The 20,431-nt window shown below is 41.0% G+C and overlaps 1 protein-coding gene across 7 annotated transcripts in view; it reads right to left on the bottom strand.

Moving 5' to 3' along the window:
- Window positions 1-20,431, bottom strand: part of Rapgef4 (Rap guanine nucleotide exchange factor 4) — a 277,608-nt gene that overhangs the window by 71,542 nt on the left and 185,635 nt on the right. For 5 of the 7 annotated variants that reach the window (XM_063259290.1, XM_013142505.3, XM_063259292.1 and 2 more), the window contains 4 exons: window positions 10,367-10,420; window positions 9,949-10,055; window positions 6,139-6,260; window positions 4,518-4,701 (listed from right to left, as the gene is read on the bottom strand). In XM_063259290.1, coding sequence (XP_063115360.1) covers window positions 4,518-4,701; window positions 6,139-6,260; window positions 9,949-10,055; window positions 10,367-10,420 — 467 coding nt within the window. The remainder of the gene's footprint in view (window positions 1-4,517; window positions 4,702-6,138; window positions 6,261-9,948; window positions 10,056-10,366; window positions 10,421-20,431) is intronic. The other 2 variants (XM_063259291.1, XM_013142506.3) reach the window with 1 other exon arrangement.

The raw sequence follows: 20,431 nt of genomic DNA, 5'->3' as shown, positions 1-20,431 counted from the left end.
TCAGGCAAATTGTACAAACCTGCCCTGCAGGCACAGCAAAAACAAAGGCAACACTGGCCAGACAGAAGAGAAGGGCTCCTGGCGCATTTCTGTCTTAAGATTAGTCCTTGTTGCTTTTCATTCATGCTTTCTTTTCATCCACTTAGCACTGAGGAATGACTGAGGAATGGCTTTCGTGACTGTGAACACTCTGGATACATCCAAATAGAAATCAAACTCTCAGTGCCACTGATTTTAGGCTTGCTAATCTGAGATCCCCTGAGGAAATAAATCTCCTTGTAATTACCAGGATTTCACACTTCACACCCTCCAAAACAGTTTGGATAAATAAAGATCCTATTAAAACAAGTTCTGTCAGTTAGGAGAAAATGCATAGCCTCCCATGTGCCTTCTGGAGCATGTGTGTAAAGCGGGGTTGGCTCTGCAGGGTTGTCAGGTATTAGGACAACCAATGGATGCAGACAGAGAAGCAACCTTTTCTCTCTAGCTTCATACTTTCTCATGCCACTTGATCCGTTTTAAACTGTTTCTTTTCCATCCATGCTCCATAGGATACATTAGAAAAATATTAATTTACCATATGAAGTAAATGAACTCAATTTTCTGAGTTTTAGATCCATTTGAAGACACCAGAGCCTAGCAACAATTCCCTTATGTTACAATAACATAATTTTCTTGTGTTATTCTTTCTCCTCTGCTCAGGCACAATGGGCTTATTGCTTTCTCAACTATTTAAGCCTCTAGGCTCTTAGGGAATTTCAGAACTGCAGACCCAGAATTAGTCTTGAGAAGAACCATCTACTTCATTTCCTTCGCATTCTCTAAGAGCTTTTGATAGAGTCTTCTAAATAGTGGGGTGTTATGCCTACTTTACTTGGGAGGAGGCATCTGAATGAAGGCTTGTATGGCAAGAGCATTTGTTCTCCTTTAAGGTTCTTTGTGTCCAGCTTTCCTGGTCACTCCATGTCTTTTTGCCCAAGGCATCCAATCCAGGGTACCTGCTTAAATGTAACCAACATGCACATTTCTGCTGGTAGGGGTCTCTACTGTGTCTCTCTGCCATAGGGTAACCTCTTGTTTTTAGACTTATAAACAAAGCAAAATCAAAACAGTAAGCTCCAAGAGCATGTTGTGTGTTTGATGGCACTGTCTTGGGGCTGCAACAACAGCACCGTCAAACTGTCACCGTTCTGTAGCACTTGCCCCCAAATGCCAGCCAGGTCTGCACCTGCGTAACCAGGATGGGCATTGTGAATCACTCTGTCTGCCACCACATAGAAAGCTAATTTCACATTCAGAATGTATGTTTTTTTCAATACCAATAGCAACAAGAGTGTGCCAAAGAAATTTGCCTTGAAGCTCTATTCTGTTTTTTAAACTACAGAACATTCTTTCATAGTTTGACAGTTAAAATGCTGCAGTTAATGTAATAAACAGAGAATTTTTCTAAGTAGCCTGTCAAAACAAGTGACATTTTTTTTTTTTTTGGCTAGCGAGTCTTAGATTCAGAACAATGGGAAGTACCTTTCAAAGCAACATCTTCATTATACAATCAAATTCTCAAAGTAATCTTCTCATCAAAGAATATTGTGTTATTTCTTTCCCAGTAATTATCAGAGTTCTGCAACCTCTCTGGCAGTGGTGACTATTATAAAATGCAGCTGTGCTGAGTTTAAAATTGGGGGTCTTGTCCTGGTCAGCATTGAGGCAATGTATCTCACAGCTTCATACTTCTTAATTACTTGGCAGTTTGGGGAGCAGGAGCGACATTTCTAGGACCTTTGAACATGTTCTATTCCCAGGAGCAAAGGACTTAATTGATCTCTCCCAGGATAGTAGTGATACTGGCATTTTAAAAATCAATTACATTTATTTTTTTCCTTTCAAGTACAGCAGTAATTGCAAAGATTACTACCAGGTCTACAAGTGGGGTATATGTATGTAGAGTTTAAATGTCTGTCTCACTGAAATATATTCTTTATTTTTCACTTTCTCATTTCTTTCCTATCATTCCAATAGGAAGAAAAGCTAAGACCTTTAGAGAAGAATTTCCAGCCCAATTCCAATGTCTGCAGAATTAAAAACAAGACAAAACAAAACTGGCAAAACCCCAAGGCCCACCCAAAATGATGTATTTTGGAATACCAGTAAAACCTCTACCTTGGCAGCCAATGATAGAATGGAAGAGCTGAGCTTCAGAATTTAATTTTCTCTGAAGAATCTTAGGCTACCAGGGTTCACATAATTCAGTACTTTATGGAAGAAAAAGGAGGCAGGGATGCCCATCTCCACGATGACTCATTGCAAGCCAGCTCTGAAGTCTCTTATGATAAGCCAGAGTGTTTGTACCACTCAATAAAATAAATGTTTATTCACTCTGAATCTAACTTGAAAGTGTCTCTCCTCTTGGATTACAACTGCATTGGGAAGTCTACGGCAAAGGCTTGTCTGCGGGTGACCTAGGTAATGCGGAGGCAGAGATTTAGCCTTTCTACTCGACCAAGGTCAAACTCCCCTTCCTCAGGATGTTGTGTTAACACACTACCTTTTCCCGTGCAGCTTGTAACACGGCTGTGATAAACGGTGGCCTACAGGTCTTGAGATCGGCCTCCTGCATCACTGAAGAAAGGAGGAGCAACCCTCCTATTTCAGGCTTCCCTTCAGGCTTTAGCATCTACCATGGTGTCAAGAACAAATGTGTTCAACAAATACTGGTGAGTGAATGAGTAAATCGGGGAAAATGAGATGTGCCTTTGCCTCTAGGAAACTCAGTTTATAGGAAAATTTCTCAGCAGGGACATTACTTTGGGGGCAGGGCATTATTTGGGGGGCAGCTCTTTATTTTATACAGTGTCATGTGACTGGTATTCCTTGGTCCTAGCCTCTGCCCAGTGAATACTAGTGCTGCCCAGTGATGTGCTATGATGACCAAAATAATGCTCCTTAAGGGACTGTCTTACCTGATTCAGAACCACCTCATGACGCTGGCTTGAATGAAGGTGACAGTGAGGAGAAGGGCAGAAAGGGGACAGACCCAGGAAATGATGTGAAAGGACAAGTGATGGACAATGAGACCAGAGGGGCGAGACAGGCTGACAGGCAAGAGAGAAACGTTTAGAATGGCGTTGTCTTTTTGAGTTCCCAAAGCCCTAGGGATTCTCTTGTGTGCCCTCAGTCACCCGCCCCTACGATTCTTCAGGATGTGTGCAGCACAAATTGGCTGGGCAGGTTTCTTGGACCCTACTTCTGCTTAGGTCAGGAAAACTCTGACTTTCCGTTTGATATTTTGGATTTTCCTGTTAAATTTTTGTTTGAAGAAAGAGTTTTGAGGCATAAAGAGCTGAAACCATGGTTCTAGAGTTAAGGTGATGGTACCAACTGGGATGAGGGAAGGCCTTTGAAACACGCGGCACAGGAGATTAAGACCCAAGAGAAAGTCTTGACAAAGGTGACATGGTGTGACAAAAATGAAATGTGATGAAAAGCCTCTGCAGCACTGAGTATGGGCAAGTGAAAGGGAAAGAACCCTGGGGAAGGGAGATAAAGCTATGTTCAGAGCGGCTATTGTGAGTTGGTCTGAGGGTAGACATTGGGGAAGTTGGTCTGAGGGACAACTGCCTCTTGCAAAGTGCCCAGCGGACACATCACACGTGTCAATTTAATGCTCTTGTTGAGACCCAATAATAAATGAAGGTTGGCCACGCCAGTGACTCAGAGTTGACATCCACAGCCGGCTGGCACCAATAGCAGGGTGGAGCGTGATTTCACTTCCAGCAGAAAAACATAGTCTGTGTATGGGATTTCAGAACCAAGTGCCAAGCCATCCCCCTTGTGGCGAAGGTTTCCCTGCAGATGGGGACTGTGGTGTGTGCTGCTTTGGATGCCTCATAGCAATCAGCAGAATTCGCTACTTCTGACAGGGCCCCAGGTGTATTTTATGAGTTGATCCGATTGATCATTTCAAGAGCTCCAGTGTCAGCTGGTGGACAGCTGCTGACGGAAGGCAGTTTTCAGTGGAGATGGAAGTGGTGGTGGGGAAGCAGTGGTGTTCTCGGTGGGTGTGTGGTGCAGAATGGAGGGCAAGACAAACCTCGTGAGTGAATAAAGTGATGCCCGCATGTGTGCAAACACTGGCTCGAGGGCAGCAATGGTTCTGATGACCTCTGTCCCCTGGTACTAGGATGAACAGGTCTGCCACTGTCTGGCACAGAAACAGTGGCTTTTTTCTTTGTCACTGGCCAAAGGTTGTTTAGCATGGGGATTCGTTTTTGACAGCCAGGGCTGCCCAAGTAAGATTTCTCTAAGTTTAACTTATCAGAGCAGAAATGGGTTATTTGACCCCAAAATAAAAGTAAAACAGAGGCAAACACTGCTGTGTCTCCCCTTGGTTGTTGCTCTCTGGCCTGGGCATGGGAGAAGCCAGGACTTTTGCAATCGGCCCTGTGCCCCCTAGTCCTAGGTGCATCTGCACAGTCAGCAGCCCTGGTCCCGGGCCAGCCAGCCTCAAGCTCACTCACGGTTTGCGCAGAATCATCCTCATGTGGGCATCGGGGCCCATCTGGGACAGCAGCAGCATGGTGTCCTGGAGCTCCTCGTCACACTCCTTCTTCTCCTCCTCAGTAGGCAAAGGGGCATCCTCATGCTCATCATCCAGAAATCGATAGAATAAATATTTGTCTTGGAAATGGTGCTCCTGATCCACTATGGGAAACATAAAGGCAGTGTCAGCTGTGGCTGGGACCCACAGGTTGGGTCACCAGAAGCATACTGTTGGGCAAGAGAGCCAAGTGACTGGGCACCCTGCATACTCCGCCCAGTCCGCCCGTGGGGCAGCTGCGAGATCAGCCCCTCCTGGCTACATCACACTCTCCAGACCCACCCGTCCCCTGGCCGCTCAATACTCCTGCTGAGAACCTGCCAGCTTCTCTGACATGAGCACTTCCACCCCCAAAATTGCCTTGGTGACCTTTTTTCGGGTGGGGGACATACATCCCAAACAAGTGACTGCCATATGACATCATGCCAAGACTGGATTTTCCAAGTACACATATGAAAACGCTTTTGTAGGGTGAGAATTTATGCTTTTCTTTTGTATATGTACTGTTTATAAAAATTCCTGTCCCTACACTTTAAAAACAGAGAAGAAAATGAACTCATGAATCAAATGACCAAAAGTGGCCAGACTAAGCTCATGGACTCCTAGGATAGTTTTGTGATAGTTCTGATTTTTAAAAGTTTTTTTCCCTCTTTTTCTATTCTTTCTTTTAAAAAAAATGTATTTACTTTTTCAGGGTTGGAGCTGGGATTGAGCCCAGGGCCTCATGCATGCAGCTCACTGACCACAGAGTTGCACGCTCAGCCCTTCCTGGTCCTGTTAACACCAAGATCTAGATCTTTGTAGGACATGCTAAATTAGAATCAGCATTTTAATAAGAACCCCAATGTGATTGTTGTTCACAGTCACCCAAAAAAAGAGAATACACTGGTAAACCATTGTTAGGTTCTCAGGAGCTGAAAAATGAAATGGATGATTTTGTTTATTTGGCAAAGTGTTCCTAAACAAATGACATGAGCAGTTCAGTCTCAGAAACATGCCAGTCAATCTCGAATGAACACTTGGCTCAGGGAAAGCTGCCTTACTTACTAGATCTGCAGCTGCAGCACACATTCCTGATTTTAAACATGGTCATCTCGTGGGTGTATGATTGGCTCCTCCAGTCAGCAGCACAGTTAAGAGGCCGATTCTGAATTCTCTACTTACTTTGGTGTCATCAGCCGAGCTACCCTGCTCTTCATTCTGCCCTTGCACCCAGATTGCTATGCAATGCTCAGGATGTAATCACACTATCAATGAACCGTGACTGCAAACTAATAAACATAATTGGAAGTGATGCATTGGGGCTGCAATTTCATCCCCCTGTCCTTGGTTCTCCAGAGTTAGAAAGGTACAATGGCGGAACCTAGACATCAGTAGCATCCATTTGCTGCATTTGTATTGCTAAATAAAGATGCTAGCTCGGCGCGTGCCCCAGGGGATCGTGATTCTTTCCTGCTCATTTACGAGTTCAGCAACAGCTCACACAGGGAAATGCACTTAGTAGTTCTTGAGGGTTTTCCAGGGACTGTGGTTCTTTTTACCGTGGTTGAGGACACCGTCTTCTAACAGGACTTGCCACATGCCGACAGCCTGAGTCCGAGAATGAACACACGGAGTCTGCTGCAGCATCCAGTCCACCAGCTCGGTGCCGACGCAGCATTGTCTAAGGGTGAGGGGACACACAGGGTGGGGCAATTACCCCTTTGCAGACACAGGATAGGAAACATCTGTGGAGAGGAGGACCTCTCAAGACAACAGTGTCGTTCCATCTAAGAGGTTTCACGGCAAACAAACACCACATGGGGTTGCACGGTTCTTTAAACTCAGATACACATCAATCAATCCACATAGCTCGTGAGAAACTTTTAAGCAAGGCTGTCAAAGCAGAACAGCATTATAGTACATGGTATTAGGGGAAATGGAAGGACCACTAGATAGGGGGCATTATCTGGCAAGCTAATCACAGGGACAGAAACCATCATTGTGAGCTGAGTCCAGAAAAGTTCATTGTAAGGAAAAGTTCATCGTAAGGTGAAAGCAAAGCATGACACCAACTTCTGTCACTGAGCCTTGTGGGGACTGAGTTGATGTGTGTGAGACACACAGAAGTACTCCATGAAGTTGCTGTATAAGTGCAAAATTATCTAGCACTTTATAGTTTCAAGTAATACTACTGATTTTCCTTGGAGGGGTGTTGGGAAACACAAGCAATTAGCCACGCAAATCTCTCAGAAAAAAGTTCTGTGGAATAAGCATGAGCACTTCCAGAAGGCTGATGCCTAAGAGCACCAAATGCTTTCTGGCATTCTGTGTGTTCACACAATGCCTAAAATGCCCCTCAGTGATAAGCTGGCCTGGATGGGCAAGTTAACTCCATTAGTTATGAAATACATAATCACACACACCTGTGCATGCTGGAAAATACTGAAACCATCAGTGGGGTGACAGGGGGGCAGGTTTTCCTGGAGGCTGGTTCAAAGGAGGAAGTGGAATCTTGAAATCCTAGATCCCAAGGGACACTGGAATAGGGCAGGAGCCATAAAGCACCTGGCTGCCTGCAGCTGGGACTAATCACTAGTGACCTCCCTGCACACGCTAAGGAGGGCACAACCTCTGGGCACGAGCTCCTTCCTCTCTAGTTTACACTGGAGGAGATGCCTGGTGCTGGCCACTTTAGAAAGAGTCTTGGAAACAGAGAGATGTGAGATACAGCCCTGAGTCTGCTAGTCATTAGTTACGGACTTTGGCCAATTCTCTGGTCCTCAGTTTCCTCATCTGTAAAAGAAAGGAGGAGCACAAGATGGTCTGTGAGGCCTTCTCCACTTCAAATATTCTAGCATCTTGGAGATCTGTTAGAACTCCTGGGAGGCTCTGACTTGGGGATGACACTGATTCCAGAGCAGGGAGGACGTCCTGAGAAGGTCTGTTCTCACTCCAGCCTATGTCCACATCTCAGAGCTTTGAGGGACAAACAAGCAGCTACTTACTACTCACACTGCACCAAACACACAATGTGTCAAAATGTACCTCTTGTAATTGGAGAATTTATTAATGGTAAAAGCTTATAAAGGTACACAAAATTGCATTTCATTTGGTTTTTAATTCAATAATTGTCTTTACTAAAAAAGATGGAGCTGGCCCCAGAGCACCTGAGTCCTGTGAGAACACTGCAGTCAGTACATGGAATGAAGACACGGCTATGCCATTTGTAGCTGGTGGACACACTGGGTGTCCTTTCCATTAAGGATCCATAGCACTTTGGAATCACAACAGGTCGCGTGGGGACCATACTGTATCTGGAGAGGTTTTGACCCCTTCATGTTACTACAGCATTGATATAATGGGGTGAGTAAACAGGACAGGGACAGAAGATAGAGCTGTGAAATATAAAATCTGGGGCAAGGACTTCAAACTGTACTGCAGGAAAAGAAGTCACGCCTCTGGGCTTCCAGAGGAGTCTACTGGTCATTACTAACAGATCATTAATTTGTGTCATAGGGTGTGGAACAGACATAACACCTACATTTTAGGGGTTTAAAATCTTAGTATTATGGAGCAAGAGATTATAGTTTCTGACTTTTACTTTCCATTATTTGTCACCAAACATGACATATTTAGTGGAATTTCCCTAATACGAGTCAATACTTGGAAAAACAAAATCACATCTTAAATAAAACATTTAAAAGAAAAAGATCCTCTAGTCATGCTAGATTTTGAGATTCAAGTAATGAGTTTAAGAGGTTTAACCCTGAGGATATGGGAAACATGATTTTTTTTAAAAAAATCCTTTATTTACCTTAACATTATAGCTGTTCATAGGGGTCACAGATTCCAAAAAGAATCAATTTTCAGAGTTGGAGAAAAAGACTTACGAATGTAATCATCCAAATTAGTAGCTGGTACAAATCACAAAAGACCTTGATAGCCAATCTGTTATAAGATGTGAAATGTCTCCTGAGAGAAATGTGCTGTAGAAGATCAAAGTGCTTCTCCAATCCCATCCCCTCAACAAAAGTCTATCCAGCAGAGGACAGACTAAAAGCAACAGACTGTCAATTTTGGTCTTTTACCATTAGCATGTATGGCTTGCAGAAACAGTGATTTAAAGCGGGACGTTCAGTATTTTCCCATATGCCCTCTAGGGACTGGATCTTGAAATGCATGTATGTGGCAGGTCTCTTTTAGGGAGAACAAGGTATAATTTTATAATTTTCTGTCATAGGTGATTGTCCGTTATCAGTGTTAAAATTTGTATTCTAGCTTTTCACTGTGTCTTATGCATTTGGTTCATGTGAGTCAAACAGGTTTTGACTCATGCCACGGTTCATGGTTTCTGAAGTCATGTCTAGGCTAACTGGGAAAGAGGGGCTGGATGGATGCTGAAAAAGGGCTGTGTCTGGACCACAGGCTCAGGAAGAGGCAGTGAAGGACTGCGTCACACATTGTTTACTCCAGTTCCTAACATTTATCGAATGGATCAAATCAAACGTAAGATTTAAGTCTGAGATTTTTGTTGGCCCACCAGCGTTCAGGCACTGCAGAAGACACCACTAACCACAGAGTCCTCAACGTCTTCATCTTTGTCAATTTTGAGCTCCAGCAACAGCTATAATGAAGAGTCCTTATTCAATCTAATTATACAAGTGAAAGTGTTGTATATCTTTCTGTGTGCACATTAGAATAAAATCTTACCTTGGAAAACAGGTTGCATAAAAGAGTTTGTATATTTGATTCACTTCTATCTTCTTAGGGCTTGGAACATAATAGTATCTGGCACTCAAGAGGTGTTTAATAAATTTGTAGAATGACTCAATGAATGAAAGATCACTTATTTTCGAAATAAACAAATCTTGATTTAGGTGCCGGTTCTGCTGTTCACTAGACTTGTGACTTGGACAAGGAAAGCTATTTGATCTCTCTGAGCTGACCTGGTTTTGTCAACCCCATCTAGCGGGGTGTGAGGAGGATGAAATGGGATAACACATGGAGAGTTGCCTGGTACAGGTCTTCAAGTACAAATTAGTGCTCAGTGAATGTCAGATGAATGCCATCTAAATTTAGGAGGTTTCCTAAAAGACATTAGCATATAGAAATAAAAAAATTTTCTTCTTATTGTTCATTACAGTTAAACTAATGTTTAAACAAATTAGTGAAGGAGTTACTGCTCCTGGAATATTAAGGGTAATTGAACACTCAAGAGTTTAGCAGGGATCCAAGACAAGCTTCTGTCTTCCAGAACCTGGGGGCATTGTAAAGCAAGCTTCCCCCAGTTGGAAAACAGAAAGTGTTTGTTCCACTTCAGTAAACATGAATGCGAGGGGAATCACAGGTTTTAGAGTTAGCACACATACCGGTATGTCTTTAGGTGGTATTTCCTGTCTCTTATCATGTGAGGTGCTCGAGAGAGGATGGCATTCCGTAAAATTTTTCCAGCTCTGAGGATCTTCTCTGAAGGAACCTGGGTTTTAATCATGTGGAAAGAAGGGAGGAGAAAGAAGAAGACTTTACAGACACAAACAAACTGGATGAATCCTTAAATCACTTTCTAATCAGAGTCTGGCTAGAAAAACATAACTCATACATATTTACATTGCTCACTTGGGTGACATGTCACTGCTTTAGGTTGAAAACTGAATTGCACTGAATATTCATTGTCTCTAGAAAATGGATCAGAGGTTTCTTGACGTGATGCTCTGACACACGGACCACCTCCAGCGGTCCCTAAGAAGCGAGCTTGGATGGCTCATCAACCCACCTCCATCCCATTACCTTGGTAATGGTGTTAGCAGGACGGAGAGGAACGTGAGGTTCAATGAGAGGTGTCTGAAAAATAAAATGTCAAAGCAAAAGAAAATTAAACAAAAAGTTCTGTAAAGAAAATTATGGGTTGGGGGATAATAAGAAATAGCAATTTTCTTAAAACTCAAAACAGAATTAAAAACAAAAAGATAAAAGCTGCCTAAGGAACTTGAATGCATTGGCATTCAAAGGGCAAAATTAGACCATTCAATTTGCCAACATTTAAATATAAATTATTAAAAATGAAAAAAAACCCAACCAAACAGGAATGATTAGACAGATGTTTGTAGGCTTAGAGGGAGTAAGTATCCACACAAAGCATAACAAACATCAGAGCAGGGGAAAGGGAAAACAAGATAAAGATAAACAAGAGATTAAAATGACCTATTTGAGGAAGGGGGATAAAGTATTGGTTTGAGTGAAAATGAGATATTTCATTCTCATTTGTGTAGTTGAATTTTCTTTTAGCAATTTTTATTTTTAAGAAAGTTTTCCTTTTCAAACATGACTTCATGTTGGCTCTGTGCACTAAGGCTCCTAGAACTCCCGAGAATTATCTCTTATGTGATAGTCTTGTACCATTTTCAGGATTTCATGAGCGATCAGCTCTATTATCTGCATTCTTCAGCTGGAGGTCTGCCTTGAATTCCAGGGAAATTGTTTGCTACTTAGCTACACAACTGAGCCCTCCAGTCTTACTCAGACCCCTTTGCTCATTCTCTGAAATATCTGGTAGTGGCATTTCCCAATGGAGGGAAAAGATATGTCCAGGTAAATCTGGTGGAGTCACCAGTAATACAATGCTGCTTCTGCCACTTCCAGAAGGTGAGAGGGCAGTTTACTTTTCATGAGACTGCAATAGGCAGAACAGTGATCCTCTGAAGAGGTCCATGACTTTATCCCCAGAACCTGCAGATGGTTGGTTATACGACAAGAAGATCTATGATTAAGGACTATTTCGGTGGTACCTGGTGGGCCAATGAAATCATAATGGTGTTAAAAGACAGGCAAGTGAAGCATGAGTCAGAACCAGAGCGAGCAGCAAGAGGAGGTGTTGGCCTGACTCAGCTGGCCAAAAAAGCCAAGGAGACAGGCAGACGCAGTCTAGAATTCTGGACAATAGAATAGGCATGCAGACAGATTCCACCCCCAGCATCCAGAAGAAACAGTCCTGCTCACACTGACTTTAGCACAGTGAGACACATTTCAGACTTCCAAACTAACGCACCTAAGGTTATTAATTTATTATATTTTTTATCAAGAATAAATTTAAAGAGGATTGGTGCTTTAAACACAATAGAATCAAGGAAAAAGAAAAGAATAACAAGCTTTTAAAACTATTTAGAATGACTGCAATCTCATGGAACTTACTTATTTCAACATTTTCATCATCTCACTGGCATCTAGTTGGCCTCCCCCACCTTGACATCTCTACAGCACAGTGTTAAGCACTGTGACAGTTTCTTAGCAGCACAGCATAGACCAAGGAATGTCAGCCTGGTCCAATTCAATAGTGACTTTAAATGGAGTACAACTTTGCTTTGAAAAAACCTGGGTTCTCTTATAAAAGAGCCATGAATGAGAGAAGAATCGTGAACACACTTTGTTAACAAAGCCCTGAAGAACACAGGGAGAATTCTGTGATGGCGTGTCACCCGAGACAATGTTCAAAACTCCAGAGCATCCTACACCAGGGTGCTGGAAATGTGTAGTTTAAGCATGCTGTGAATCTCTCAGCTGGTTCCCACTTCGCAGGCAACCCCTCTGTACATTACACAGTTCAATTTACACACCGGGGGTTATGCCTAGTTATATATTTAACCGTAAAAGTCTCTGGTTTTTCTTGAAAATAATAGTAAAAACCCATTTCTCTTCCTATCTTAGAGAAAGGCGGTCTAGAGTAGATAGATAATGGGTTAACTTTTGAGGTTACCTTTTGTTTTCTACAAAACATCTACTTTCTTTGCAGTAGTCTTTGAGATGCTGGTGATGTGCTGTAAAGAGGGTGCCCATGCTTCGAGATGGATGATAGATGATTATTGTTTGGTAGGCTCAATGAAACGTTATTTGAAGATTGTCTTTTTATTTGTTTCTATAGAAATGGTTCTGTTTTAACAAAAGGCTAACAAGTAGTCCCTAGTTTAGAGTTGGACAGCTCCCTTTTGGTTCCTTGGAACCCTGAAAAGAAAGCGTTACTGAAGCCAGGGAAGCATCAAGCTTCAACAAGAATGTTCCCTTTGATTTGCCACTTCTAAAGCCCTAAAATGTACACAAGGTTGTCTTTTAGCTAGGTAATCCTAGTACCAGCTGCAGGACCAAGAGGCTGTTTAATCTGTTGAAAGGCAGTGTGTTCTCAGAACATTTTCCAGCTCAAAGAGTTTAGGTGGAGGGGCAATACCATAAATGGATGCTGGGAGGAGGGCACGGCCCTTCATTTAAATAAAAACTCCAGAACACATCAGATGAGAGAAGGGAAGGTGCTGTTTTGGAGGTATGGGAGCTTAATTCTGAAATGGGCACTACATTCAGGTAGGCAATATTCTACACTCTAAGAACCACTGGTACGTGGCAGTATGTGTCATGAGATACACAGTGACATTTCTGACAGGCAGACTGTATCCCTGGGGAACAACTACTGGCCAAGGTCAGTTCATAGACCCCTGCACTGTAAGTGTGGCTAGGTTGCTGTTGGGTCCACTTATTCATTTCCTTTATGATTTACCATGGGTTTTCAGTAAATTTCCTTTTGAGAATTTCATCTTAGATATGCTACAGAGAAATAAGGGAGATAATTTCATTTTATGCATGGTTAAAGTAAACAGTGACACTGGTGATAATTGAAATTAGAACACCAGTCCTATGGGTGGGTTTACATGTATGCCACGCTCCTCTAACTGTGCTGTCTCCTTATCTTATTATTTTTACTTTACAAAACTAAGAAAACCAAGACTGGAGACACGCAGGGACTCACCTGAACTCATACAGCTTGCTGAGAACCGAGTCCAGGTTTAGCTCACTCTAGTGTCTACACTGCAGGTACAATTATACCATCCCACCTGCTCTTTCTTTTAGAGACATCTGCCCACACACAGAAACAGTCTATGCTCTGTTTGGTTAAAGTACACTGAGCAAAATGCATCTAAATCAACTAGATTATCAGGCATCAGGCTTGATCTGATAAATTTCCAGCAATAAGTATTCTTATCAACCTGTGAGATTACACATGGCATCATGTAATATGCTTGGTCAGGATTAACTTTCTAAAAACCAATAATAAAACATGTAGCAATGAAAAACTGTCTGATCAGGGCCAAGATAAATACACCAGGGAGAGGGGCCGCAGTAAGACCATCTAGGCAAATGGTAATGACTTTCAGTACCGATCACAAAAAAAAAAAGTAATGCAAGGAAGTGATTTTACAGTCACTCTGAACTAACCTGATGTTAGCAAAACAGGAAGCCCTGGGAAAGCAGGCATTAAAAGGAACATTTGCAGGATCTGAGCCACGGGTCCACAGGTCCTGGTGAACCCTGAAACCTGGGGGAAAGACCTAGAGGACCCCATAGGTGCAACCACTGTTGGGGATACTGCCCATGTGCCTAAAGCCAAGAGGAACACAAGATTCCCTCACATCAAATCTCCCTCTAATCAGAAGCCAGAGAAATAAGGAAAGCAATTTTACATTAGACACAACTAGGATAAACAGAAGAGAGAAGAAAGCATTATAGTGTTATTAGTGAGAATCAAAGCAAGAAAACCAGCCAAAGGCCAAACCAAGCACGGGGAGCCCGCAGAGATAAAGGTCAGCCCCTCGCACCAAACAGCAGAGTGGAGCAAGGGCAGGAGTGTGACTGGAGGCCCCAGCTGGGACTCTCATAGCAAGGTGGTGGCAGTGGCCACGGCCTGCGGCAGTTGTTGCAGCATCTAAGCCCCCTCTACCCACTGGCTGTAACATATTCTCCAGGCATGTTCTTCTTGCCTACAGTCAAGGAAAGGGGAATTACCAAGCCAGGGCTTCATTAGCGATCAGAAGAGGTTTATTTCCTAGAGCTCCCTCTCCCATTTCGACCTATAGCCAGAATGCATCATGACAGCCCTACCAAGAATGGACCCCGCTCTGATTAAATTTCATACATTTCAACACATCAATCACGTGGTGATAAAATTTCTTCCTTCCAACCTGGGCATGAAAAAATCCAAACTGGGATGTGAAAAATACGATCCTAAAAGCTAAGCAGGGAGAACAGATAAAAGCAGAGGCATTCAGCTTTCTCTCTGCATTTCTTGGCTCTTGCCCCTGAAGATTTCCCTCTGGATTGACCATAATTGGTTTTTGTTTGTTTCTGGAAAGGGGATGCTCCTTCTATTGCTTTTTATTATGTTTATATTACTACTGAAAAGAAGAAACAGTAAGGGAAAATATTCCTTTTGGCACCAGAGCCAATTCAGAAATACTAATCAGGTGATGAAAAATATGAATTTAGCCTTCATTACAAGACACACAATGACTCTCCTGTAGATGATAATGAGGTATAAGGCCCCGTAATAGGCCTTGTGAAAACCATATTCAGGCCCTCCTGAAAAGGGGTAGCGCATTTTACTCAAGGATTTGCTCACAGAAACCTTTTGCAAGGCACAACATCTTAAGCCAAGAGACGAGAATAACACGCTAGATTGGGGCACAATGCTCATGGCAGAACCTTGACAACCCACGGGGTGTTCGGAGGCTAAATGAGGGGATTTGGAGAAAGTGCCAGATGGCAGTGAGCTCCTGTTCTTGCCGGGAAGGCAAAATTTCTACGGATTAAACAACTAGCAAGACCATAAGAGTTCACAAATTAATGCTACAACTTTCCTCCTTTCTTATGAGCAGATCTCTAGGAAGGGAGAAAAATAAAATTAGATTTTTTAGTAAAAATGACATTTTTAGGAGTTACTTTTCCTTGGCATTTTGAAGCAATACAACTAAAGTCTTTGAGATGTATGTCTCATTCTAATAAAAATTATCACAATGTCATCACTGTTTGGTGATGACCAGTAAAATTAAATTAAGGACTAAGTCAGACTTACAGACAGATTTCACAACTCTGAAATAACTGTGTAAATTTTTCCACTTGTGAAACAGTGGAAAAGTCTTCTATAGACTCTTTGGCTTCCATCTGTTAGCTTTTCCCCCTCAAGTCTTTCCTACTTCAAAATTGGTTTACAGATATCTAGGTTTGGCTCCCACGCCAAAAGCTTGGAAGTTGTTGCTTCTGTCCATACAATAAGGCTGAACAAAGTGAAAATAATGACTTCCTTTGGGGTCATCATAGAACTCAGGTTGCAAAATAAACTGCCACCCTGAAATCTGGAGAGAGGGAATTCAGAGTCACAGCTCAATGTGCTTAGCCCAAAAAGATGTTGAAAAGTGATAGGCGTATTAAAATGATAGATTTGCTGAGCGTGGAGAAACTTAACAATGAGGAATCTTGGGAGCAGGGGTAGCCTAAGGAGGAGCTTCCAACCTTTGTGAGCTTTACTACTTCAACCCCAGGAGTTTCTCATGGGGAAGAGCCAATGGAAATTTTCAAATGGCTCTGGAAAGAGGAGGGAAGAGTAACTACTGTGAAACGCCCTCATAGTGTTCTCCATGGCGAAGTCAACTTTCCAAGCAAAAGACTTCATTAGAGTCTTATCTACCTAGGAGGAGGGAATGTCTCAACTCTGACCTCTGGTCTTCCTACATCAGCTATGGGGGAAATGGAACTAAGACACAGTTGGAAAGGTCACAGCCTAGGAATGCAAGCCCACTAAAAAGAGTTTTTCTCCATGTTCCCACTAAAAGTTTTTTTTCCATGTTCCCACTAAAAGAGTTTTTTTTCCATGTTCCCACCCCCAACACCCAATAAAAATAATGGATGATGACTGTAAGAGCTGTGAGATGCAGATCTGATCTAAGGAGGACCTTTTAAAGTATAAAGACAATGAAGACACACACACAAAAAAAGACCCTAGGAATGTGAAGTCTCTGGCACCTACATCTAAAGAAAATATGAACTACCACCTATTTCCTAACCAAATTAACACAAAATCTCATCCTAAAGGTTTATTTATTTCAATTCCTTTTAATAGTGCATCATGTCTGGCTTTCAATAAAACAAAGTAAAAAGCATGCTAAGAGACAAGAAAAATACAGTCTGAAGACACAAACCAGGCATTGAAACAAGACACAGATTTTAGAATTATCAGGAAAATTTAAATTAGCTATAATTAATACTTTAACTATGGGATATTATTTCATTGATACTACGAATGGGAACTGTAGACGGTGCAATGTGTAAGACCACACTGGATAATTTAAATATAGAGACAGAATGTCTAAGAAAAAACCAAGGGAAATGGTACAATGAAAACACTACAAATGAAAGGAAGAATGACTGTAAGGAGCTCATCAGTAGAATGGACAACGCCAAAGAAAGATGTAACGATCCTGAGCACAGGTTGGTAAAATTTCCCAAAAGTTTATGCAAAGAAGAAATAATGGGACGCCCCCCCCCCACGTACAATAAAGAAAATACAACCACACTCAGGATACCTAAGAACCATGAAACAATTTCAGGGGTAAAACATACATATAATTGGCTATCACAAGAAGAAAGAGAGATTAGAGCACAGGAAAATCTGAAGTAGTCAGGACTGAGAATCTCCCTGTTAGTACTGACAAATATTAAAACAGACTCAGGAAGTTCAGAAAACACCAAGTGGAATAAATGATTTGAATAAACGATTTGATATAGGTATATCAGATCTGAACCACAGAAAAATCTAACATAGAAGGAACCTCTTACAAGAAGTTGGAGAATAAAACCATATTTACTAGAGAGGAACAAGAACAAAAATTACACAAGAATTCTTGCTAGAAATTGTGGAAGCAAAGGTGTATTATTTAAAATGTTGGAAGAAAAAGACCTCACCAACTTAATTTTCTATATCCAATAAAATCATCTTTCACAGGTAAAGGAGGACTACTGAATCATATCCTTAAGAGTAGGATAGATGGAAAATTTTAGGATATGTGTTTAAAACAATAAGAAGACAAGGTGAAAGTGAAATACAAACTTTCCAAGACAAAATCAGTCTGAGAAATTGTAATAGTCCAGGGGAGCCAAGAGGAATTACAGCTAAACATATAGTGAAGCCCTGGATAGGATTTTGGGACAGAAAAAGTTCTGTAGCTGAAAATAAGAAAATCAAAATAAAGTACAGATTGTAGTCCATAATGTATCGAAATTGGTTTGTTACAATAAATATACCACTCTAATAAAATGGGTGTGCAAAGTAGTATATGAGAAATCTCTGCCGTGTGTGTTATGTTTTTCTAGAAATCTAAAACAGTTCTAAAAGTAAAGTTTTTACATAATTTAAGATCAAACAAAAGAAAGTCAACTAGGGTCTAGGGATTTAGCTCAGCGGCATAAGCACCTGCCTTGCAAACAGGCGGTCATGAGTTCGATCCCTGATACTGATAAAAAGAAAAAATAAAAGAAAGAAAGTCAACTAGAGGTAATTACAATAAGCTTTCAAAAACAAATATCCCAACCAGAATCTTTAATAACATTTTAGCAAAAATGGAATACCTAACAGAGTCCATAGTGGGCAGCTGGGGGAAATGCTTACATGTGTCCACTTTACTGACTTGAGATGGCACAAACCAGCCAAGTGAGTACCTATGTCCACATATTTTTTCAAGTGGTTTACAAATCTGAGGAAGTGGAATCTGCAGTTTGAACTCAGGCTGCAGTCTGACCATAAGAAAAGACCTGCATGAACTGAGGCTGCTTGGTGAATCTGTTGCATGGAGCCAGGAAGAACATGTCCAGGGAAGATGCTGCCCGGACCCTCTTGTCACCTGGTCTTGCTGCTGTCACCTGATCTCAGAGCGCTGCCCCCAAGCTGGTGTGAGCAGAGCAAGTTTCCTTCCAACATATCCTAACGCAAGGTTGTGAGATGGTGTGTTTTTAGAATGACTCTGTCAAGCCTTAATTTACCAAATAAGATTTTCAAAAAAAAATTCTTCTACTGGTAGGAGATAACCTCGATCACATATTAAGTTTCAGTATGTTGGATATTCTGAGTATTTTTTTTTTAGAAAGCATGTCTACTCCTATCAGACATTCCTAAACCAGATATCTGGAGGCAAAAAATACAAGGCTAACTTGACAGAGGTACCACGCTTACTGATCAGAAAGTTTTCTTTGAGTTCTAACATAGTGGTTTAGTTTTTCCTTACAAATTGGCCTGTTCACGCCCAGATTTTCTTTTTTTTTTTCTTTTTTAAAAAATTTTATTTAAAGAAAGACTAAACAAAACAGAAAATAGGTAGAAATAATATATATGTTTAGAGAAAAAAATAAACAGTAGTTGATGTTTACATATTGTTGTTTTACAAATAGTTGTTCAAGATACAAAAATGAAACATGTAAAGTGGGAATTCAAACAGCGAGACTGCAAACAGTTGTGTTCAGCTGTCTAACAGAAACTTAGTAACATGGTTGTCAATCCTATACACTTACACATACATCCAGATTTTCTTATACTGGTAATATCAATGTATTATTATCAAATCTGCATTTGAGTAATAAGGACCAAGAGATGCACACAAGTCACTCCTAAAATTATGCAGAGGCCACTGTTCATAATTGGAGTATCTATCCTTACAACTGTACTATTCCTACGTATAAATTCTGTGAAGGGTTAGTAACTCTCTCTTCTATTTTTTTACAAAACGAATCCTTGTCCATATCATTTACTTCTCTTATAAGAAATTCTGGTAGCAAACCTGGGAGCAGTGTGTCGACTGTTTTTAGGAAACAATGAGAATCTAACATTTAAGACATAGTTCACTGTTAATTCATAGACTGGCGCTCACTAACAGCAAGGCTGGAACACCATGAAATTTCCCTTTATAGTGTCTAAACATGAGCATGGTAGATCCTGAATGTTTTAATATGTATTCGGTATTTTAAAATAAAGTGAATGTATAAAGCTTATGGTTGAAGCTCTGGTTTTTCTGAAGTCACGAAGCCAGGCGGCTGCTGGCTATGTTCCAAAGGCAGACAAACGGTCTGTGGAATACATTTCAGAGAATGCTCAGGTGCTGAAGTGCTAAACTAATTGGCATATGGAAGGCAATATAAATATATATTATGTCCCCTACTTCTCTCACACACAAACAGTATACACTGGCCTGAATCTTGCTTTTTTTCCTTTAACAATGTATCTTAGAGATCTTTTATATTAGAATGTAAAGAGCTAGTTTATCTCTTTTTTTTCAATCACTTATGTGCACTTTTTAGTAGCTGCATGGTATGTCATTATAGAACATGTATAATGACAGATAAAGCCTGTGAAAATTGTGTAATGTTCTATTATTCCCGTGCCCTTGAAAACTCAGGATTCTTACCATAGGGAAAAAGATATGTATCTTTCAATATACTGATCAAACCGATAGCAATGAATATCTTGAATTCTGAAATTCCATTCTCATGGAAAGAAATCTTGGGAGAAAAGACTGATTGCAGTGGTATAAAATGTATAACATACAATGATGCCATCTTGTTATACAAGCCAACTAGACAGCTGTGAAAGACTACAAAGGGTTTCGTTAAAGACTGCAGAACAATTTGAACGTCAGTAAGTATAATAATTACAATAAACCGAAGAGCATCAAAGAAGTTTAAATTCATGAGTTTACAATGATATTTGGAGAAAAACCTGATTTGTTGCCTTCTCATAATTAAAGGTAACCAATTCATTATTTTATAAGTTGAGTAAATATAAAGAAAGAATAAAGCAATTATGCTGCCTTTTCTATATAAACTGTACCACTAGATAACTAGATAACAAATGAGGGTAGGGACCTCCTTATAAAATTATTTCAGCAAACATATAAAAAGGAAATGATCACCTTCAATCACAACTATTTTGCAACTCTTATGAATTAATGCATTTGGGTATTGAGCATCTATTACTGATAATATGAAGAATCACCT

This window comes from Cavia porcellus, unplaced genomic scaffold (assembly GCF_034190915.1).
Source record: "Cavia porcellus strain 051 isolate PalLab524CR breed Dunkin Hartley unplaced genomic scaffold, mCavPor4.1 scaffold_12, whole genome shotgun sequence".
NCBI classification, from domain to species: Eukaryota; Metazoa; Chordata; class Mammalia; order Rodentia; family Caviidae; genus Cavia; species Cavia porcellus.
This window is presented reverse-complemented; position numbering and strand designations above follow the sequence as displayed.